Here is a 24,869-nt window from a genome sequence, read left to right as displayed (position 1 = left end):
GGTTTTTACACACAGAGAGAGAAGCACAGAAAGAAACATACATACACTCATGTGGCAACATACCGTATTCACACACACACTTTTAAGATTTTACTGAAATGGCAAGTACATCACAAGTGGAAAACATCTGTACGATGACTGTGCAATGATTTTTTTTTTTTTTTACATTCACCCTGCTACTACATCTGTGGACATATTCTGTTTAAATGTAATGATCTGATAGAATGAACCATAATGCTGCATCATGTTTGGTGTAGAGAGTTCAACTCAAAAGATTGGGATTTACATACCTCTGCACCGATGAATTATGTATTCATATATGGGTGTGTGACCTTGCCTGCAACCTCAAGTTTGTGACCCATAACCCATCAGTGTGTCCTCTTTAGTGTAATGCACTTTCTACCCTGGAGACCTTAAACACATAAATCCTCTATTTCTCCTTCCATCACTTACTTTTCTTTTCCACTAAGACCTGTTTAGGTCTTCATCACCTCTCTTTTCACAGACCTTCTCTCCTAAAGTTTTGACTAATCCCTATTGTCTACTGATCCGCTACCCTAATTCTCTCCACTGTCATCTTCTCAGATTTTCTTCATCTTTATATTGCACTATCTCTTTCTCTGTCTAAAACGCTTCCTCTCTGGGTTTGAGTATGCATGCCCTCTCCGACTCACACTGCTCCTCTGCCCTCGCCAATTCCTCTCAGGGCCAGCAGGGATGAATGTGCTAAATGTGCTCAGTCTCACTCTCTCTTTCTCTGTCTCACACACACACACACACATACGAGCACACACACAGAAAATTTACCCAAGGGCTAGCACCAACACGAGAAACCAATTTTCAATTTACAGTGGAGTGGGAAATATTTCTGCCCTCTAGCAGGCACTATCTCCCACTCCAATCTTGAGGGACAAGGGTTTGACAGCAGCTGGAAAGTGTGAGAATGTGCGTGTGTGTGTGTGTACATGTTAGAGAGACTGAAAGACAGACAGACAGACAGACAAGCTCTTCAGTAAAGCAAGAAAAAAAATGTAGGAAACAGGTAAAGAAGGGAGAAGGTGAGTCAATTGCATTTAATGAGATAATCTCTAAGATCTCATTCAGCGGCTTCCAACAGTAACAGAAGCTATCACTCTCTGCTTGTCAACACTTTAAGTTTGGAGTGATACCCATTAGGGCCAAGGCAGTGCCCGCCAGTGTCTGTGCTCTCACCAGGCTCTGGTTTCAGGGCTGGTAAACAATGCCAGTGGTCAAGTTTGGTAATGGATCTAAGGGGGGATGCTGGAACAAGGCCGAGCCCCAGGAAAGCAATCTGAGACTTGGCCTTGGATGATTAGAAGAGCCGCTGAATGCTCATGGGTTGCAAAGGATGGAGTGTTGGGCATCGGCCCAGGCGTCATGGAAGTAGAGGAGGCTAACAACCCAATCACAGCACCTTGGCAAACTGGTAAGTAATGTTGTTGGCTCAGTGAGAAAATACATTATTCGTACGTCTATAAAAAATATGAATGATAGAAAACTGCAAGTGTGAGCATTTCTGTATGTGTGAGTCTAGGGCAGTAGCACTTACATGTTGTGTAGGACACACCAGCCACAGTGGGGATCCCCTGACCCCAGACATTCACTGCATGTGGAGTACTGACCACAGGCCTCCACTGGCACCCTTGATAGCTGCAAAGAGATATATAACAACAATTAAAAACTGTGGAAGACATTCAAAATCTTTTCCACACTTCTATTCATGAACAGACTGAAATTGAGCAAACATTTTATGGAACATATTATCATAAGACAAATGCCAGAGAAATGTCATTTTGAAAGAAATTCTGTGTCTCTGTCCGTTATGGGAGAAACATGAATATGATGGAGAATATATCTGCATGCATTTCTCAGTTGTGCATGTGCTTTTGGCAGAGATAGAGAAAAAGATGAATCAGTAATAACAAATGAACAGATTAAGGGCCTCAAAATACTGTTTTCAAACACTTGTGAGTTTGAAAAAACCACCTCAGGTTATACAAGCATAATTCTACTCCTTCTACTCTATGTACTATGATGCCTAACAGCTGATTCAAGTGCACAAGAAGAGAGTGAAAATAGAAGCGTACAGCGAGCAGAATTTTTGGATAGTGGTAAATATTTTGTGCTTCCTTACAAGTGTTCTTTCTAATCTCCTCGAAATATAGTCAAGCACTTCTGACAGTATCTATAGCACAGACAATGAACTTGTTGCAAACAGACATGCATGGCTTTAAGGTAAAAACATGTGCAAGTGGAGGAGTGAACAGAGACAGTTCCCAGCTTGTTGCTCAATCATTGTGTGCAACTGATTCCAACTGAACTGGATTCAAATTTTTACCATCAGTATTTAGGACGACAGCAGTTTGTCTCCAGTAAACACCATTTAGGCGCCAATGTGAGATTCTGAGGTTACTACATACTGTTACATATGATTTATGCAGACAACAACATAAATACTATGGATGAAATATCATCTCTTGGTTTGACCATGATTGCAGCCAAATACACATTAACTGTAAAAACAAAGCATCCAAAGTATTGTTGTATCAGCACAGATTTTCATGTAGTTTCCATTTTTCTTCACTGGATCCATGTGGGAAATGTGGCCACTCGGGCCAGCTCCATCTCTTATGACATAGTCCTTCCAATTCAATCTGGCATTCACTGGCACTGACTGGCACGGGTCTTGGCTTGACCAGAAACAAGGGGCAAGGCTGAAGTAGATCTCAGCCATTCCCTCATCATGTCACCATGGTAACAGCAAGTGTTGCGCTTTTGATTAATGTACTATCATTGGTGGATGACAGCTGTCACTCAGGCAGCTCGCTGATGACAGCCGGGAAAGAGAGACGACATCATCACTGAGGGACTGATATTGGGTTATGATGAGGTGGAAGCACTTTGTGTGTGTTTGTAGCTGTTACTGCACTGTAAGTGTAATTTTTGCCTTGAAAAATCTGTTTTAAAATGAATATAAGTGGATTGTCATAATCCACCTTGATACATGGCAAAACACGTTTACTGAGCAGTACCCAGTGAAGTGCAAGAGTTTAGTGGCTGCTTAACTTAACTAAAAAAAATAACAAAAACAAAACAATGTCCAACAATTGGACAAAAGTAAATCCTGCAGCAAAATGTTGAAATTGTGTTGAATGTTTCCATCATCTTGTGAAATTAATTCCATGAAGAGAGAGCAGATAAAGGTCACAGAGGTAAGTTCACCTCATAGTGCACTACCTCAAACAGGTTGAGGATCAAATCCTGCTGCAATTGATCTCTTTTATATTTCCAAACATAAAGGATGCAATTATGCATTCCTTTGTAGCACATTCTACGGGCTAAATTCACATTTAAGGGTATGAAAAGGACCGTAACTAAACCATCCAATGTCGGGCATGACTGATGTAACGGGAGATGCCTATGCACAGTGGTATCTCTAAAGCAGTCTGGCATCGTCAGCACCTCTCTCTGTTGGACACAGACTATAACATAGTAGATCTCTGCCTGACAGTTTATCTCTCCCTCAAAAATGATAAAAAAAAGAGAAAGGAAAACCCCACAACAAATCAATGCAACAATTTTGCACACACTCACTGTGTACATCTTTTCAATGTGTGTGACGGGAGTACACAAGATGTACATACTGTCCATGAAGTCACACACTGAGAGAATGGAGAACACCTCACTACATCATTCTCTCTTCTCTTCTGTGAATTTCTCCTAGTACTATAAATATTATAGTCAAGCAGTCATGTGCACGCACGCACGCACGCACGCACGCACACACGCACACACGCACACACACACACACACAGAAAGCTGAATAAATCCAGCTGAAGTGTATCTCTTTGCCAAAGTCAGGAGGAATCGTGCATGCTATTACAGATTTGAAACAATCTAAGTGCTTCCTCGGGTGTTCAGTATGTGTGTGTGCTTCGGGGGGGATCTGCAGGTATGTTTTACCTTCCCTACTGTGTGCAGGGATATTCGCATTAGGTAGATAAAGGGAATGAGTTTGAGATGGATTCACAGAGATAGTGTCCCAAGTGTGAGAGCGCATGACGAATGCTGATCCTCATTGCATCACATGATAGATTCCCTCCCTTCTCGTCACTCTCCAGCGAAACTGCTCCTACTCTTAAGACCCACTGGTGTCTCAGCCCACTGCCGAATAAATAACCTATTTGTCATTAAAGAAAAAGGCCATTGTATAAACCTATGGAGGGGTTTCAGCTGCCAAAGTCTTATCATGAGAGTGAATGAAACCACAATCTGCCTGTGTGCATGTGTGTGTTTTTGTAATCTATGTTACCATGTCACCACATCGAGTGGTTTGTCACCCTGTGATCTGCAATAAAAGCCAAGCACTCAGACAGAACTGTCACAAACAATGCCACCATATCTGAACGCTTGATAATTTAACACTTCATTGGTGACAAATATGCCAATACACACACCACCCACATGTGCACACATACTGTACACAAAAAAAACTTAAGAATTTGTAGAATGGAGGGGACCTCCTGATGCCTATCGTGGCCTCAGATGCCTGCATCTGGGAAATGGTTTTCTCGACAGATAAAACGTACACACAAAAAGACAAACACACACAATATTCAGAGCCCTGCAGAAGCGATGGGTGCCAATGTGAGTCCTCTGTTCCAGAACCTGCATCCTGATATCATTCATTCTCCCTCTGTCTGTCTTTCTCTGTCACTCAGAGTCTCTGAAGTGTATGAGATCATACATTCATCATCTCAAGAGCCTATGTTCACTGTCTCTCCCTCTCCCACACACACACACACACACACACACACACACACACACACACACACTCAGGCAGACAACACTTTTGTCCCCTCTTTTATCAAAAAATTGAGGGATTTGGTGGCTAAACGACCCAATGCTCCCCTTGTCTCTCTCATCTCGATATCACATTCATTTCATGCTATCTTCTTCGTGGGCTTTGCCAGAGAGGCAACCATTACGCATCACTGTCTCCCCACTAAGGCTGCGCTATCATATCAGCAGGGATAAATACGGAGGATGGTGTGCATGGCATTTCTAATTCCCTCCTGTTTCAGGTGAGCAAATGACAGCCATTACACTCTGCACTCTCCCTCTCTTCACAACAGGGTGAGATGGAACTGCTCAATATAATTGTGCTTGTTTTTTTTTTTTAAAGGCAGGGATCACAGAGGTAGTTGATGCCTTAATGTGTGGCAGGAGAGAGATGAAGATATACTTGATCATTCCCTGTGGTCGCACAATGGCATTCCATTATATGGACAATGTATATGCATTTAGTATCCTTTTGTGTCTATTGAATCTGTAGGAGATGGGTGTCAAAGGGAGAGGTTCCCTCTAAGTATAACCATTATCTTCATCGTTTCACTAAGACAGAGTTTATGAAGCTTGACTTTGTTTTTCTTTCCTCTCTCTCCCCTCAGCCTTACATAACGCCATGGGGCTAGGAGTCAACCTGCAGTGGGAAAGTGATCATTTATTAAATCTGCACAGACTTTTATTATCTACTAATTCTTCTGCCTCATCTCCATTCCTCTTTATCCTACTCTTTTCCTGCCCCTTCCACTTGTAATTAAACAGGGATTCCACCTGCAGCCAAACTTCACCACTCCAAATGAACAGAGAGAGGGAAATTAAAGTGATAGTCCAATCCTGCCTTACAGCCTGTAGGGCACACTGAACTTCTCTTATCTTTTCTCTTCCTTCCTCAGGCTAGCTTCGTCTTTTTCTCCTTCTTTAGTGCACTGCTACCAGTGTATCATTACTAGTGGCGAGGAGCAGACATTAATGTGAAATGATTTGATTAAGAGTATATAATCTAGTGTCATTTGGTCATTTTAATAACACATTGTAAATTGGCAATTTTGTGCATGTGTTAAAGATAAATAGTTATCTGCGATATAATATCCTCAAGTTTCACCGCTGACTTGAAGCAACTTGGCTACAATCCTGTCATACTTTCTTAGTTGCTGCCAGCATGGCAGCACGTCTTGCAAATGAAACTAGGCTTGGTAACCTAAAAAAAATCCCCAACCTTACAGTTGTAGGTTCAAAAAAGGTTTTAATTAAGAATGCGGGTTGCACGACTGTTGTCCATATTATTGAAAGATTTGCATTTGCTGGAAAAAGTATGTGACCTGCTATGCAAATGACATGAACAAAAGCCACCTGGAATGAGGATTCACACAAGGTGCCTTCAGTCTGTGTATGATACAAGAAAACCTGAAGATTATCAAGGTGGTTTTGAGGATAAAATACTGTGGAGTATTAGGAGTCAATGGCCGGTCATGGCTCTTCTCACAACGAACTAAAACATTTAAAAGCTTTGGAGAATGAATGACAGGAGAACAATGACGTGTCTGCTGTGAGTTCTCATCTTAATTCAATTGAACATCGATAGAAAGAACTGAAACTGGCCAATGTCTGTGTTTACTTATTAGAGATGGGAGAACAATCTGTTTCTCCTTAACATCACCTCATAAATTCTGGTCTGTTTCTCATCCTCTTCTCGTAACACCACATATTTATTCACTCTGTCATTTATTCATTCCTCCATTGGTCTCACGCTCTCTCTCCCTTTTGTCCTCATGTGTCCCCACCTCTTTGCTGTCCAGCTGGATGGAGGAGAGACTGACGTGTCAGATGAAGCGAGGGACACATTAACAACCCTCTGCCTCGTCACAGCTGACGTACCACTCAATCCATCAACCAACAACCAATGGTATTATATCATAAACTCAGTTGGCAGAGGGAGATGATGGCTGCAAGTGCAATATTGTTTTCATTTGATGTTTGCAGACGTCAAATAGGAAAGCCATCCATTGTGCTGTCAGGTTTGTCAGCGCATGACAAACGAGTTGGATACAATCAATCATTTTCACTTATCTTTTGATCCAAAGAGGGCGAGGCCCCCCACGCACAAAGGAAAAAGTTAAGCAAACACAGGGAAGTGTGTTAATTGTTGAATTTGAATATTGCGCATGTACCACCTGTCTCCTTTGGTATTTATATGTCGACCACATAAGCAGTCGAATGCCAAAGCTAAGCTCTGCCACAACAAATTCACACTGCACAACCTGCATTTAACCTGTGCATCATCCTAATGCAATATCACACTCAACATTAATGTAAAGTGTGTTAAGGATAAGGGATAAGCTCTGACCTCCTGGCACAAACAAGATTTGAATTTAGTCCGTGGTTACATATGTCCCATCAGCAGGTGCAGAAGACACACACACACACACAGGTTGAATCATCTTGTCCAGGGGCATAAGTTAGGTAGAAATAAGGCCTGTAATATGCAGACAGAGTGCACAGTTTGGACTGTTCCCACCAAGACAGAGACAGATGCTAATGATGAGTCATATTAATGACAAATTTCATGAAGCATCTCGGTGAAATGGGTTTGCAGATTCACAACCATCTGCAATATTGAATACAAGATTGAGAAATATGATGAGAAACAGGGAGTGAGAACAAGAGAGACAAGACAAAGGTAAAACTACAAAAGGCACTTTGAGTGAGCCAAGAGTTGACTCCAACCTTGTGTGCCCCACTTCGTTGACACTTTTCAGAATTGTCAGACAACAATGGCTGCAAAATACCATCTCTGTTCACTTGTCTTGTTAGACCACAGCAGGCTGCAGCTAAACTGGGACACAATATAATATGCACATCTAAACACCTTTATAACTCACAGCCAGACACCAGAAGGGTGAGAAGCCACAATGTAAGGGATGTGGTAAAAAGTTTCCCGCTGGTAGAAATTCAAGGATGCTGGTTTTAAACGTCTTTGATAAGATGCAAAGATGCGATACTTCCACAAATTGGCTTGTCGAATATTTTCCTTGGGGTGTTTGGATCAGAAAAAAAAAGCATTCGACTTTGAACAATCTCACCCCACTATCATACACATTTTCAATAATTCACACTTACAGATCTGCATTTTCTACACTCAGTATAAATAATTGAATGCCACGAGCACGGCAGTTACAACACTTTCAAGTAACAGTTTAATGGCTGACTGTAAAAATCACGATGTAATATATTTGTATATTAGTGTGTGAAAAATACTTGTAAAAAAAAAAGTGCAGGAACATTCCTGATCAAATCTAAGCACTGGCTAAGTGAACAGCTGCTGGCAGGGTTAGTTAATATGCTTCCTGGGCTGCTGGGGCGTAATGGTATGAATGTGGAACACTGCAGGATGGACTGAATGACTAAGACACAACAAAAACAGCTTGAACTGTTTTCAAATGCCCTGAAACTCATGTCAAGTCTCAGCACAGCCAGTCGCTGAGTAATGTACCTTCAAAACCATCTTCACACAAGACAAACAGTTTCACTGAAAGAATTTCAAACAAAGAGTTCCACAAAATATGTGGTGTGGTACATTCAGTAATGCAAAGTTTCAGTACTATGTATGTCGAAAGCCACTAAAAACCCACAAATGGCATTAAGTGGAAGCTTAGAGGATTTATTGCAACTAGATGAAAACGCCTTTAGTTGCTTTAGCAACTGCTTTTCTGTCCTCTTGATTCATAATGTGTTTCATATTAAGGGAAATAAGTCTCTCTCAAAGTTGGTAAAAAATAGTAAAATAGCACATTGTGATTTAATTCAAATAATCACATCCAGGAGGTTGTTTTTTCTCTCTCTCCAAGTTCATAGCTCTTATTAAAACTTAACCCTTGGTCAGTGTATGATTAACGCTATCAATTTACATGCTGATCAAATGCTGACATGACTGCCCCCCAACCTCTACTGAAACAATCTCATTCTAGCCACATGACCTCATTGTAGCTGACATGTGGACGAGTCTTAACACACCAGTGAGCTGCATTAGCAGCCCATATTAGTCAAATTGACTTGTCCCTGTCACTCAAATGGCAACACTTACATCCATAATCACAGCACATACTATAATCTGACTGCCCTCTTTATACCAGAACATCTATTAAACTCACTAATAAGATGACTCTTGCATGGGTGCATGGATGAAACAGTGTGTGTACAAGTGGGAGAGAGAGAGAGGAGAATCCAATTAGACGACAACCAATCACAGGATTAATGAGAGGGTAGGGATGACAGATTACTCTGGTATTGAGGAGTGGTAAAAAAAATGAAGGAATGGAGGTGGCATGGGGTAAAAATAACAATGGGTAGTGAAATAGGGTTAGAAATGAAATAAAGATAGAAAGAAAGGAGATTAGGAAAGAGGACTAAGACACACAAAAGGCTGAGTCCTCATTTGCTTTACAAATCCCCTTAGAAATGAATACCGGTTGCGGGAGCAAAAATCTATAATCCTGAAAGAAAAACAAACCAAACAAAGACGACACTCTCACAGAATAGAGAAGAGAGAAATAAGAGGTTACAAGGATGGAAGAAAACTGAAATAAAGGATGAGAAAATGTATGAGCAAAATACAATGCGTATGCTAGACAATCTGGAACATGTTTGTTACAGAACACAATTCTGCGTTCTGTGTGTGATTTTGGCCAGCTTCCTTCTCTAATGACTGTATAATGTGACAAAGACAAGCAGGGTACAGTGAGACTCAGCATGAAGCCCAATCCCTGAAGATGGATACACACCGCACTTCAAGGTGTCCCATTAATTGTGCCACATACTAGATTTTTGTGTAATTGATTATGGTTGACATTAGTAGTGGCCACTCAGTGTTTGAAGAATGGGTTGAATGGTATCACACCGTGTGGTCATAGTAAAGCACGCATTCTTTTATTAAATGAGAATGAGGATACCAAAATTTGCACTGAAAAATATCTTCTACATCACAAAATACATATACATACTAAGATTAATGAGCCAGACAATCATTATACAGCTCTAGTAATCATGTTTACTCTCTTTAATTGATTATGTCATAACAAGTGATAATTGCAGTGACAACAAGGATTGCATTTATTTAGTGTTAGTGAAAAAGAAAAGATTTACAGAGCCTTTTCCCAGGTTCCAAAAACGTCTTCACTGTTAATTCAGAAACATAGCCAACCACCTATAACAGCTTCCATAACCCAAACATGTAGTTCAAAAGGAGCAGAGCTTTAAAGCCCCTGTCTGCCCTCTGTAAAAGGGATTAGATGACATTTACACAAGGAAATGATATGCAGAAATGCAGCATACACTTCTTCATTCTGTACTATTTATAATGACATAATTACTCTGTTTTCTCCTTTCCTCGTTTCCCCATCCCTGGAGTATCTGTCTCATCCCGCATCAAAGTCTAACCTTCCTTGTCCTGTACTGGACTCTTACACTGAACTGGAGAAGACCTTCAGTCCAGCCTGGCAGGATCAAAAAGTGGTCTGCAGGGGAGACTGTGCTCAGACTCCTGTTGTTGGCCTCCTGTTCTCGCTCTCCATCCTACAGTATGTGTGCTCTCTCTGTGTTTGCCCCCCCTCGTTCCATCTATCACACTCGCTCCGACTGTTTGGGTCCCAGGCCCCAAAAACCAGCAGGTGGCTTTCTGCAATTGACCAGCTCGAGCTGCTGTAATAGCATTTGCCACCACTGGGAATTGAGAAAATGTGTGCGTGTGCCCGTGTGCGTCTGCGCGCGCGTGTGTGTGTGTGTGTGTGTGTGTGTGTGTGTGTGTGTGTGTGTGTGTGTGTGTGTGCGTGTGCGTGTGTGTATACATGCTGTCATTCTAAACCACTGTAATGATTCAGCAAACAGCACAGCACATTTCAAAACTCCTGGATATAAGAGGGAAAACGGTGCAACCTTTGAACCTGGCTGGATGATGTTAACGAAAAGGCCTGCATTAACAGCAATCCCATCTGTTTGAATCTGCATTAAGAACTATCATGGAGAAAAATGATAAAATAACAGTAAAATGTGAAAACTAGCATCATCAGCGAAATCATGTTTTATTTATTTACTACATTTATCTTGTTTTGTAAATCATTTAGCACTGAAAGAATGACTTTGGTTGAAGTGTTTTTATGTGTGTGTGTGTGTGTGTGTGCGTGCATGCACATGCTAAAATTTAGAACATGTTTCTGTTTTCTTCTGTCTCTGTGTTGTGTTCATTAAATGCTTTCCATATTTGTGTGAATGTTAATTCCCAGATGTTCCTTCTAAACAGTTAGTGGAGGTCAGCCTTCTAAGTAGGCTAATAGACTAATTACTACGAACGTCTGATTCACAAGTGGGGAAAATGGAAATTAATTTTCCCTAATAATTAATTTGTTATTCTGTAATATCTTTTGTAAACCAAATTATATGCATTGCAATGTAAAAGAGAAAAAAGAACAATATGAATAAATGACTGGTTTGCACGGTGGTAACTGGATGCCATGGCAAAATGACATAAATATCCTTCCTCTCCTCACTTGTGTATCTCCCTTTTACCCTCTCTGTAGAGATGGACTGACTGAGACCTCAGAAGAGGCGATGAGAGATGCATTTGAAAGGGCACCTCCAACTCGCTGTCAGTCTGATATTTAAAGTGTTATCAGGATAATCTGGCCATTTAAAACAGGCACACATTTTTACACACAAACAAACTGCACAACACATTAGTAAATACTGACACTTTTATGGTGCCAGGGAGATCTATAATCCTCTGGAAGCTGTAGACAATGTACAGGGGTAACTAGGCTATCGCTGCCAACAAAACAGCAGCAGCCTTCTGTGATTATGGGTGGCAGAAGATAAAGAAAAAGCAGTGGGGGAATGATATGCATATTATCAGTTCTTCAGAGCTTTTGCAATATTATTTCTAATGTTGGCATTAAAAATGGACAATGAAGTGAGCTAAAGTGAATTGAAATGTGAAAGAGATGCACCATGGGGTCAGATTTGGCTTCAGTGCGGTGGTTGTAAGATAATGTTTGTTTAATGAGAAAAGTTTGTATGTTTACGGTTTCTTTGTTGAAGAATTACCTTTCAGGATCAGGCATCACTTACATATAGTTCTCTATGAGGACAAATGACAAGTTACACCTGTTTGGATTTATAGGAAATATCAATTTTAGCTCAGCATACACATAATTCCTCATTCTACGACATAAATTACTTCTGACCTTGTGCGCTTCAAACATATTGTAAGTGAAGACGTGTGACTTTGTGTCTCTGGGTGCTTCTCTCTAAGATAAAGAGGAACTGGATACCTAACAATACAAAACACAGTGAGTCAGTAAAGTGTGTGTGAATTTAGGTGAGCACAGCATGTGTGTTATGGACTTTCCATGGTGCTATTTTAGCAAGGTTTTTCCTCTGATGGAGGTGTTCACAGTCCCTCTCTGTCTGCGTCCATTACTCGGAGTGCTGCTATTTCGCGCCACATTCCATGTCATCAAAGCTACTAAGCAAGACTGACTGTGTGTGTGTGTGTGTGTGTGTGTGTGTGTGTGTGTGTGTTGGTGTGTGTATGTGTGTGTGTGTGTAACTGTGCATAGACTTACACAGACAAATACAAGTGGACAAAGACCACCTCCCACCCTATAATTTAAAACATTTATTCACTCCAGCTCTACTCTACAGTGTGTTTCTATAAAAAGACCTGGTCATGGCATCAAACAGTCCCGCCAATCCCTTTTCTCCTCCATCCAGGCTGTAATGAAATCATCAATGCCACACCAAAGGTTGTTTTACCCTCTGACATAACAAAATGATAAATGCCTGTGGTAATGATATTGTGTCAGCAGGGGGGGCTTCGAGTGTATACTGTATGCTTGTGTGTGTGCGTGTGTGTGTCTGACCTGAGTCTCAGACATGACATAGAGGTAGTGGTGGTCAGAAGAGAAGGCCATGTCTCTGAGGATGGGTCCATTCTCCACTGCCTGTACTGTCTCATACTGCAGAGCTCGAGAGGAGCCATCTACCCGGATCTGGAAAAGCAAGAAGCACAATAAGAAATATGTAACATATTAACAACAAAGTCATTCTAACTTTGTTGAACCATGGATGCCTGCAAATACATATAATACATAACATCTGACATGATGGGAGTGAAGTTTGCATTTTATTTGTGTTTTTGGATTAAATATGTAAAAGTTTTGGACTAAATAAAAAAGGATGAAAATATGACATGTAAATAAAGAACAGGTGACAAACAAACAGCAAGGAAAGCATAACATTGCCTTTTGCAAAGATGGATTGACAATAGAACAAAGGAGGTGTCTAGAACAACAAACTGTCCAATTAGAAACCGAGGCATCATTACAAAGGTACTTCGTAATGACATTATTGCTGGGCCAATTGTCCATTCACCGTGTTCTGCCTTCAAATTTTCCCATATGTCATGACTTTCTGTACAATATGGCAGAAACTCATCTTTTCTTTTTTTCCCCCCAATCACAGTTTCAGCTATTCAAAAGTGATTCAAAAAGAATTATAGTAATTAGACTTCTGGGAAAGAGGTGTGGTCTGTGGGCTTCGAGGGGTATTTATTCAGCAGAAAGTACATGGAACTGGCCCCACACACACTCAATGGTGTGAAAGAGATCCTGGGCTGTGTCTAAATATCTGCTTACATTGTCTCTCTTTCTCTCTCTCACACACACACACACACACACACACACACACACACACACACACACAGAGAGACAAGGGGTGTGTTCCCGATGATCCTTTTCAAATCTGCTCCTTTGGCTGTAGCCTCCCAGTAACACACAGCCCTGACACTTAGCTACCCAAGCACTATTCAGCACCCAATAGAATACACACATCCGGACACAGGCCTGTGCAGGCTTGCAGACTGGCGTACAAAGTTGTGATGACTCCTGGTGGTTTTTTGTGGTCTTCAGCATGTAAGGGTTCATAAGTAAAAGGCACAGACAAGAGATAATTGGAGAGGAAGCAGATGGTCTTTCAGACAGGTGAGTCACTTCATGATTAATTATAATGCACTCCTGACAACATACTCTGTGTGTTCCCACTGTCAGCATATCATTAAAAATCCCTTTCTGCTGGCCTGCCTAGAGGCTCTTACAAGTCAAGAAACCTCAACACTTCGGAGGTAATCCAAACCCTCTGGCTATTTCTAACCTTTTATAAGAACTCTGAAAATTATTGGGGGATTATGTTTACCCTTTTTGTGTAAGATTTCTCAAAAAAATGTATCAATGGGATAAATGTCATTTTTAAAAAAGAATACAGATACAGTTCTTTACAGTGACTGACTGACATTTAGTAACCTGGATTGCCACTTCATTCTGCATCATGACAAAAATAAAAAAAATAACTGCTCTACTACACTCCAACTTTTCTGTCTTCTCTTTGAACAATCAACTATTGTAAAGCTAAGAAAGGAACCTAAGTTTATTGAGCCTAGTGTAAGCTCTGCCCTCCTCCTGCTGTTTCTACTGATATCCAGTTTCACAACATGACATTTCTTAAAGTAGGCACAAACTTTCACCCTGATTTCACCCTACTCTCTCCTCCTCCTTTGTCTCTCTCTCATTCTTCCTCTCTCGCTCTGCCTCCTGCTTGGCTTTTGTGGTGATCTTGATCTCAAAGGACCATGAGTTCTGTGTATCAAAGCCTCACACACTTTCACTGGGAACTATTGTAAGTACCGGGGTTAGATTGAAAGAAAAGAACAGAAGGCAAATAGGAGATAGGGTAAGAAGAGAGGGAAGTAGAAAGAAAGCAAACCCCCACAGAAGCCAGGGTTAGATTCAGCAGGTGGGGTTATCTAATCAGCCCAATTGGGTGAGTTCATTTGAGATGCTGTGTGTATGTGCACAGTAAACAGCATGTTTGTTGTATGTTGTATGTGAAGTGTGTGTGTGTGTGTATCAGCTTACACCCTATGCATATTAGAGAAGTGTGGGGCCAATTGCTGAGCAGAGTTTAAGGGCAGACGGTCTATGGGGCTGAATATAGAGTTTTATTGTGTTGGGACAGATCCAGAGTCACCAGGGAGCAGAGGGGCTTCAAGGGGAAGCTCCTGTATATTATCTTTCAATCTGAACTCCAACAAAACAAATGAGCCACCAGGGAACACACAGCATGTCTGCAAGCATTCAAAGCTGGCTGGTTTAGTCACACTGGGACTGGAGGGGAACAGGTCAGGGAGAAAGAACAGTGTCCTTGTTTGGACAGTAATTGGCACAGTATTTAGTTTAAATTGCAGGATTTAATTGTAATGTATCATGTAATTTTTGTTCATTCATCTGAAATTGGAGGTGACCATACTGAATATGGCCTGATTTTACAGTCTGCACTTTAAACTTTACACTTCAGAAGGACAATGCACTCCATGCTATGATTTTTATTACTACAGATGTAAACAGCATCTACAAACAAAAAGACTACTCAGCAAAAACTGAAGACAGGCAATATCTAACTTGTGTTGATGAAATGCCAGAGCAAACAATTTTGATTTGTTATGAAATGATTAATCCTAGTTTGATTGTTGGCAACATTAATTGTTAATATAGCTCAAAGAATTTTTTTCATCAGCTGAAAATCATTAAGGCAGCTACAGTGGTGCTAGCCAATATTATCTGATTCCTTTTCAACAGTAATAAAGTGGATTAGCTGCTCTATGCTAAATGGATTACAATGCTAATCTCTGCTATCACATTAGCACCACACAATAGACATTCACTGCCAGGCAGACTTCATTCTGCCAGGCAGTGAAGAAAAGGTGGGAGATATATTGGGCCCACACAAAAATGCAAACACACTACTGTGTGTTCAGAAAAACTCTTCATATATAGAAAACATTTGCAATTCCCTCTCTTTCACAAGCTTATACACACACACATACACGCACAAACACACAGAGACTGGCTGGCTAGAGCATCTCTTATGGTAATGAGGGAGACTCGGGGGAGAGTAGAGAGAGTCATGGCACTTTGGACTCACAGAACACACGTCCTCAGCCCTGCAGAATCTGTGTGGTAAATATTTCTTCAACAGCTCTGTGTGTGTATGCATCCTACAAGGAGATCCAAGTTATGATGCTTGTTATTGGAAATTCTAGTTCCTCTTAAAGTGTCTTTGCTGGTCAAAAACTGTATCCCCCTAGTGGCTGTGACAAACAATTACACCAGTGAGTACAGATATGAAGATTGCAGTAAAAACAGTGAAGTTACACCTCAAACATTTAAAGCAAATAAAATATTTATGCTTTTTAAAAATCACACTAGTGACATTCTGTCCTTAGTTTTTTTTTTAAAGGTACATCATTAAAATATACAGAGAGGGTAATACTGATATACTGTAGTTGCATTTATAAAACAGTTGTGTCATAGTGCGGATAAAAAGGAATCACACCTCATAGGTAGATGCAATTTTTTGCCTCTGTCAAAAAATAAATAAATAAAAAATAATGTGCCCAAAGTGACTATGCCTCTCTCTCTATGGGGCTAAAAGCTAGCAGAAGGTGTGATACAGCCAGGGAACCCATTCCAGCATGAAAACCACAGGAGTACCCCGAGTTTCCTCGTATTGGCAACATACATCACAAAAGCAAGCGGAAGGTACAGCATTTCCTCTGACTCTGCATAGAATCCAGTTTGAGGCAAGCAAAAAATGTAATCCTCAAGTATTTGTCTTTATTTGTCTTTATGTTTGTTGTAAGAGCTCTGCTTGTACTGTTTGTGTTATGTTATGCAATAAGAATCAATAAACTATGCATGTTGGAAAAAATAGCTACATAATAATCCAGAGAAAATAGTTTGGGATTAAATCACTATAATGTCAAAAAATTGATTCATGCTATCTTGTCAGTGGTCGAGGCCAAAAGATGCCTAGCTCAATAATGTTGTTGCCCCCCTGGAACCTTTGTCTACTGAAAATTACCCTTTGAAATTCAGTACTCTTGGTTGCATATCTGAGCACTATTGATTTTGGATAATCTCAGTGAACTGTTGTACCATTATGCAGAAACTGCTTTACATGAAGTGGTGAGATGGATCGTCCACAGTTTAGGAGTCCAGTCAATCCTCTGGAGGGATTAAGTACTGCTGTAGTAGTTTCAGCGCAGACAGTAGCTGCAGCTAAGTGCAGGATCTTTCCTGCTATAACTTGCCCCACTGGAAAACAGCAAATTGGGAAAAGTACGTATTGAACGAGCACTTCCCACAATACAAATGAAGTAGGGCAACTGTGAGTGGGGACTCAGACCGATTGGAGAATTGTGTCCTTGCCTGCCATGGCATAGAATTTGGGGATGGCAAAAGGAAGGCAAGTCACACAGAGTTGCAGTCTGTTAAGCATGGCGCACACACTAACACACCATGGCTGGAAAACACACCATGACCAACATGCTGCTGGTGGAAGCCAGAATAAGCTGCTGACTAAAGTATCGCTATGCTCAAACATGAGCCATGCAACCACAGTGAGGTGAGTGGGCTGGAGCAGAATGTCATCCAAAGTCATACAGCATGCTGGGAAAACTTAAAGCAACACCACATTTGTGTGAGGAGTTCCACACATTCTCAGAATTGCACACTTGAACAAATCAAAGTGAGTGCCAACATTTCTACAGCCAATAAGGATCATGAACCTTTATCTGCTGGATATCAACTTATGCCTTGAGAGTAAATATTAAAAAGCCTGGGTCAAAAAATTGCTTAAAATACAAAATGCTTCTCAAGACAGTTACAGGAGCCAAGTGGATAACATCCTATTGATTTTAAGATCAGTAACTGGGTGAAGTAATCCCAAATGGAACAAAGACTAATAATTTGACATACCCATACTTACGTATCAGTAAGAAGCTTTACAAAAATTATTTCAATCTACATGCATTCATTTTTGATATCGTAGGCCATAAACTGTGTGTTTTTTCTACTGAACTGCAATAGGATCACATTCCTTAACCTCAGAAATTTAATTGAGAGAATCAAATTTTATAACCATATCAAATCCTGCCAAAAAAAAAAAAAAAAAAAAGCCACAAGAATTTATATGGGTGCAAAATATCTGACCTTTCCCCTGTTTACAATATTGGAGTTGACATACTACGCATTTCTGTTACATTTTTAAAAGCAAGCAGCAAGATAAATGTCATTGACACATTTCTGGTGCCTCAGTTCAACATATCAATCAGAAACACTTCAGACCTGCAACAAACTAAATGCCACTGAAACCAAAGCTGCCACACTTCAATCAGGATTCAACCGTCCTTTTCAAGCCATAGTGCTTGTTTTCTTTTCAACCACGTGGAAGGACAGGTAATGAGAGCACACAAAGAAAGACAGCCAAAGAGACTGAGACAATTGGGAGAACATTAAGTATGAAAGTGACAGGACCAAAAGGAGCAACGTATCGTCACCACATAATGGCAATGTGTCTCTGCATGCTTTCTATTCATACCGACAGCAATACAATAGTGACTGTCTGATTGGCCTAATCTATCCAGCTCACTGAAACACATGGCATATAGGGACGAAAGAGGGGGGGAGATGGGTAGAAAGAATAAAGGAGAGAAACGGGATAGGAAGGGGACTGGATCTATCCCCAAGTGCCAATCAATGCTGGAAGAAACCTTCCACTTCCAAATTCTTTGCCTCAATATATAGCTTTAGGCAAGATGGACTGGTGCAAGACTAGTGGGGAGTGTGGGTGATGTGACATTAATCTTAGGGTATTAGTGAGGATGTGGCAAACTCACTGTGCAATGCTTGGCGGGCTATGCAGCATCGCTCAAGCAAGGAATCACATATGAGCCGCTATTCATCACTAACAGGAATTATTAGAGACAATAAAAGACTGACACTTGGTTTTATTCTATGTGAGAGGAAGACCAGGCAAAAAGAAAGCACTGCAGATGGAGTGTGGAGACAAGTAAACCAGGTGACACAGAATGACTAATGCCATGGCCATTCACATTGCCTTTTGGCATAGTATTTTATGTTTTATGACAAGCTGTAATGGAGACATCATTCAGTAATCCTGACGGTACAAAAAAGTCTCAATGCCTTACTGTTTTCCCTTATGGAAGTAAAATATTCATGCTCTTCATTGGTGATACAAGCCACCCCTTCTTCCCTTCTGGTTAGAGTCCTTTCTCTACAGGAGGATGAGAGGGCAAAAAACCCCACAGAGTGGAACTGAATTCATTCTGTGCTTTAATTCACCAACGTCCGTTTAATGTTTGTGATTATGCATATCTGCTACACAGCAGGATTTTAATTAATGCCTTTCCCCCTAATGCTTGCACTGTCAAAGTGCTTTGTGTGTGCAAATCAGGGAAATGTCATCGTTAGCATGGAAGTAACTATAGAGACTTTTGTTGGCAGAGTCAAAGCTATGCAGCATATGACCTCTGTAGTAGCACCCTTGGTGATTTTGTTCTTATTTCAGTTAATCCTCTGCAGATGTTTTATTTTGGACAGGTTGTTTTGGAGCAGAGTGCTACAAGAAACGTCTGGCAAACTTCAATAACTTGATTTGTGATAAAAAATAGTGCCATAGAAGTGGAAATATAAAGTAACCAAAGAGGAACTTGGAGGAACTACTAAAACTAACGAGGAAGACAAAGGTTAAGGAAATCTGCACTTATTTTTGCTTCACTCTACTCTCCACCACTTCACATCTGGGATCTGACATGACAACAGACAGAGCTGCAGGGGAACCCCTGGCTCGGTGTGGCATTAAAGGTGTGGTACCTGTTAGCCTGCAGGTCCATGTGGCCTACTAATCTAACCTTATCCCTGTGCTGAGACAGACAGAAAAGGCAAGTAGAAAAGCAAAAAGAAGGACAAGAATGTTATTGTGAGAAATGATGGTGTTGGACGTGAAAGGGGACAAGTGTCTGGAGGCTTCCAAACTCATTTCTCATCTGGCTCTCCTCTCCTCCCTCAGTCTCCCCCATGGCTTCAAAGGGTGACTGACAGGTCTCCCCTGCTATCATTGCATTCACCACTGAGCTGCCTTAAAGCACTGTGACCAAGCAGGGGGCTTACAGCTCAGCTTTGGTTACTCATTTCCCACCTTTTCCTTCTGCTCTTCATTTTTCCTCTGTCACTCCCTTTATTTATCTCTCTCTCATTCTGTCTCAATCTGTAAGTCATGAGGTTGTCTAAAATACCTGCAGGCTTATGGCCGGTTCAATCTTGAAAATGTTTGTGACCTCTTGACTTCTCTGAGCTCAGTGAACTCCTCTCATTTACTTTTTCCCATCGCTCCCTTTTCCCCACTATTTTTCTGACTTATTTTGCTGCTGAAAAAAAGTGTGTTGCATGTTTCCACCAATTCATCTGCCCTTTTTGTTTGTGTTTACATACAGCAGGATCCAAAAGTCTGAAAGGGAAAGCAATCTCAGACTTTCTCAGTATAGGTTTAGACTGAATATGACTATAAAGAGACTTGACTGATTAGTTTTTTTTATTTCTCTCTGAAAAGTCTCTTGGTGATGGTTTTTCCTCTCAGTTAGCCCTTTTTTGCCTTATTGTTTTATTTAATTTCTTTATCCATGGATTTTCTATTTTTATTTTTTTTCTTGGAATCTGTATCATTCCACCACCTTTACTGTCACTACCTCTCGTTACATAACCTATTCTAGTCTTTCCATTTCCACAGTTTCTCTTTCACTGTCTCATTAGAGCTGAAGCAGCATGTTAGAAGCAACAGGTTGAGATCTCCTGACACACTTCATCTAGTGCAGACAAATACTTGGCCCGGGTGACAGAAATGTGTCTTTTCTAAACCAATTATTTCCTCTACAGTTTTTCTTTTCTTACCCCATTACTCTGCAGTGATAAGAGTTGCTTTCTGCACCACCTTTGCTGCAGCTACTGTTTGAGCCTCAAGGGCCACACAGAGGCAACAGTATAATTCTAGTGTACATCACCACCTGTGTCTCTATTAGTGGTGCAACCCAGTAGCTATGCGACGGAGTGGTGTGCTCCCCATTATATTTTGTGACCAGAGGCCACCACGTAAGAGCTAAAAGGCTTCAGGGTCCATTAATGAAGTCAACATGTTCCCCAGAGTAGTGAGGGCATCAAATCAGCCTATTGTGTGGAATCAGGACTTGGCCTTTCAGGCAACACAGCAGTTCAAAAACTCAGAGTTACATACGCTGCTCATTTGGAGGAGTAAGGCTGGTAAAGTGTTCCAGCAGAATGAGTAGTAAAAACACAGCCTACTGAGTATAATCACATTGAAATAATACCCAGCAGGCTCCGTTTTCTCTGTGTGTGTGTTTATGTGACTAGGAGTGTGTTGCCCACACCTTTGAGAACTGCAGCACGCAGGAAGCTGGACATATGGCAGAGCAAGAGGCAGCTAGCTTTGATGTTAGAGAAACAGAGAGGAGAGGAAAGAGGAGGAGACTGAACAGGAAAAAATAGAAAACAAACCATCATTCTCTTCTATCTCTTCCAGTAAATACATTCCCAAAAGGATCAATCTATTGTGCCTCTTTGATTAAGTATATAAATAGTATACTATTGTGTGTACATGTTTCTGTCATGATTTCCTTTGATATTTTTGAACTTTCTAGCCCAAATCTCTGAGAACAGCCCAGAGTATATGTGCATAAAAGACCATTTTTGAACACTAAAGAGTGAAAAAGCAAAACACACACACAAAAAAAAAAAAAACAACAACAAGAAAGGGGTTACACATGAACAGCTACATTTAACAGCTGAAGAAAATATGGTCCATTATTTGACTAAGTCACACATAAGTAAACCCTGAGTTGAATTTCTATCAGCTAACCACATTCTGCTTCCTTAAATGTCAATCACAGACAAGGCAGCCCTTTGGAGATAATGAGTATAGGATCCGTTTGTCCTTTGAGCTAATAGATGGAGAATCACTGGTATTGATAGCCTAAAGTCGTGATTGATAGCCCAGAAACATCACCTTAGACTGACCTTATGTAGGACAGGACTCTACCCCCCTTTTGGAAGCTCAAATGAATATGAGCTCTTTATGTAATTGTCTGGTGACAGACTTTGATCAACATTCACAGGGTCACTTCACAAACATCCTCACTGTGACCTTTATTCATCTCATTGTAAGGTTGTATTTCACAAAACAAGAACAAGGGTGCATTCTTCATTTTGACAGGGTTAACTCAATAGGCTTTCCTTGATTGGACAATGCTATGCTTCTATAAATGTCTATCAGCAGCGTATCCAACCAAGGTGGTGCAAAAGGGCCAGGCCCCCAAAGAGATGTCTCGGTCTGATAATGACCCACTGACATGCTCAGATCAACTTCAGCTGAGGTGAAGGAATGACTTTGAAAAGTCTTTAGTCCTCTTTTACCAGACTGTGCTTTGTTTTAGTGGATATCCATTTCTTTCTTTTCCTCCTTATCAGTTTGCCCTCCTCTCGATGGTCAATAGTAATTTTCAGCTTGTTTACCAGGGCAAACAGAGTACCTCATTGACTTCAAGAGCCTGATTGGTTTCCTGGGAAATAAACACAAATACATAAATACACAAAGCTATATTTCAATGTAAAAAGACTCACACTCATTCATACACAATGAATACCCCAAGAAAAAGTCAACAACCGTGAACTTCTAGCTGTTTGGCCATATGTGAGAGTAAAAGGCAGTGTGTGTGTGTGTGTATCCAGGTGTGTGAATAATAGATGGGGAGCTGAAAGCCAGACGCTGTCTGAGAGCAGACATCACCATGGATCACGTTACTACGCACTGCCATCAAAATAACTTTGGAGACACAAGCAGACTCTTGCACACACATACACACAACTAGAGTTCAAGCATAAACACACACAAGCACATGGCTATCCATCTGCATGTGAAAAATCCTGTGCACACAATCATATACACACTATTCCTGCACCCGATTCTGTGGTCCTCAGACACATCTATATCAACTAAGAATGGTAACCAGCTAGCCCAGTCCCGTGTTGTAATACAACTTTGTACCTCAAGAGGTGATGGTGAGTCACAGTAGCATCCTGTTTGCTCTCAGTTCAACATGCGAGAGAAAGAAATTGCTGCACAGAGTTCTCTCTTCCTGGTAAGCCCAACAATGGCTGAATGTTTTGGAGTGGCCATATCATCACCACTGTGCTGAACATTCGCTCTAACCTTGTAAGCGGTGTTGGCTATGTAGTGATAGCAAAACTTGTAAATCTATGGATCACTTACTGAAGCTGAAATTCATGTACTCATGAATTCATGAATTGACAATGGCTTTACCTTCCAGACGTGTGCAGATTTGTGTGTGAGTGTGTCTGTGTGTGCGTACAACTCATATTTGTGTGGAGTGGAAGCATTCTTTGGCGACCCTTCAGTTTTATGTTGTGGTGATTTATGAGGGTCCTTCTAAAGTTTCTAATTAAATAAGGAAGCACCCGACAACCAATTCCTCAGAGATAAGCTGGTGTGAATTTCTGTTACCTCCTTATTGTCTGTGCAAGTTTGTTGTGTGTACGTGTGCATGTGTCTATGTATATTCCCTTGTTTGCAGCCCTGAGGGCACTTCTTTTTCTTTCTCATTTCTCCTCTCAGCCTTTATTCCTTATTAAACAGACTGCCACACTCCCTGTATTATACCTGTTTTCCCACTGAAGTGAAAAATTGTAGCAGGGGACAGAGAGAGAGACAAAGAGAGAGGCACGGAGTGCAAAAATGAAAAACAAGGAGAGTGAGGCAGAGAGGGAGAGCGAGGAATAACAATGCGCTAAACCCTTGAGGCATGTGTTGATTCACCAACTGCTATAATAATGGAAATCATCGGAGGAAAGAAGGTGAGACTGAGATAGAGCAGAAAGACTAAAGGCCAGTGTCCACTGAAAATGGCTTGGACACATTACACAAAGCTTGTCTGAGAGAACAAATATAAAAATAATTTAACGGATTGAATTTCCACTGCAGGACTTATTTTTTATATATTTTTTATTTCTTTATTTCTTTTTGTTTTTTTATTTTTATTTATTTATTTACTTTTTTGGGGGGGTAATTTTTGAGCTGAACTGTCACAATGAGGCAAGAAATATCTTCTTCCTGTAAGAGTATGGTATAATTATGCTATGCATCCACAACAAACACATATGAAAGAAAGTTTTATTTTGTAAATGCTGGTCCAATTATTCGTTTTCACTTCAAACATGCCCCAGAGGCAGAGGCATTCATCACAACACATTTGTTCTGTGTGTCCCTGTATAGGGAACAATACCTCAGCCTCACGACTGACACACTGTGATTATAACATTAATTCACAAAGCTCTATTCTAATTTTAATACAGCAAAAACATTTTTGGTGGCTTGTCAGAAAACGTTATCATGATGCACTACTTTGAGTGACACTTGTGGTTATTTGGTGGTTTAGTTCTGAGTGGTGTAATTTCAGCAGTATAATAATGTATTCTATCCATTTTGCTTTTAAGTCCTAGAATCAAAGGAATTACTCCTGGCTAGGTCATAAGTTCAGTTTTTGTTTTTATTCTTATTCGTGTTATATCTCCTGTTATGCATCATAACCTCTCTTATACCAATGAAGATATCACAGTATAAGCTGTCCTTTCACTGACTCCATGGGCGGTTTTTCTAAAATTAGCGTTTCTTTATCATGGGAGCACATTAGAGTTTCACGCCCATGTATTATGTTGCAGCACAAAAGCAATGTCTTCTGCATGATAATGGAAGCTTCACAGTGGGGGTCAGATGACTTCACCCCATAAATAAATGAGCGTGTTGTTTCAGGATGGTTGGTTAGCTAATAACAAAGATAAGGAAACAAATAAAAAGAGCATCCTTCACAACTAAAAAATACACACACGCACATACATTAGCATTGACTTGACTTGTTGCTGTTGCATCACAGGGTCATCTAAATATGCTCTGTCCTACTGCTCCAACTCTGCATCGTCTCTGCACTGTCCCTTTACAATCTCGTCCCTTCTCTT

General features: G+C 40.7%; 1 protein-coding gene across 3 annotated transcripts in view; it reads right to left on the bottom strand.

The window, feature by feature from the left end:
- The window catches only part of plxna4 (plexin A4), a 206,585-nt gene that overhangs the window by 70,368 nt on the left and 111,348 nt on the right, over positions 1–24,869 (bottom strand). For all 3 annotated transcript variants that reach the window (XM_029494738.1, XM_029494739.1, XM_029494740.1), the window contains 2 exons: positions 12,777–12,905; positions 1,571–1,671 (listed from right to left, as the gene is read on the bottom strand). In XM_029494738.1, the coding sequence (XP_029350598.1) occupies positions 1,571–1,671; positions 12,777–12,905 (230 nt within the window). The remainder of the gene's footprint in view (positions 1–1,570; positions 1,672–12,776; positions 12,906–24,869) is intronic.

Source organism: Echeneis naucrates, chromosome 23, assembly GCF_900963305.1.
Source record: "Echeneis naucrates chromosome 23, fEcheNa1.1, whole genome shotgun sequence".
Classification (NCBI taxonomy): Eukaryota; Metazoa; Chordata; class Actinopteri; order Carangiformes; family Echeneidae; genus Echeneis; species Echeneis naucrates.
The sequence above is the reverse complement of the archived record's forward strand: the minus strand, read 5'-3'. Positions and strand labels throughout refer to the sequence as shown.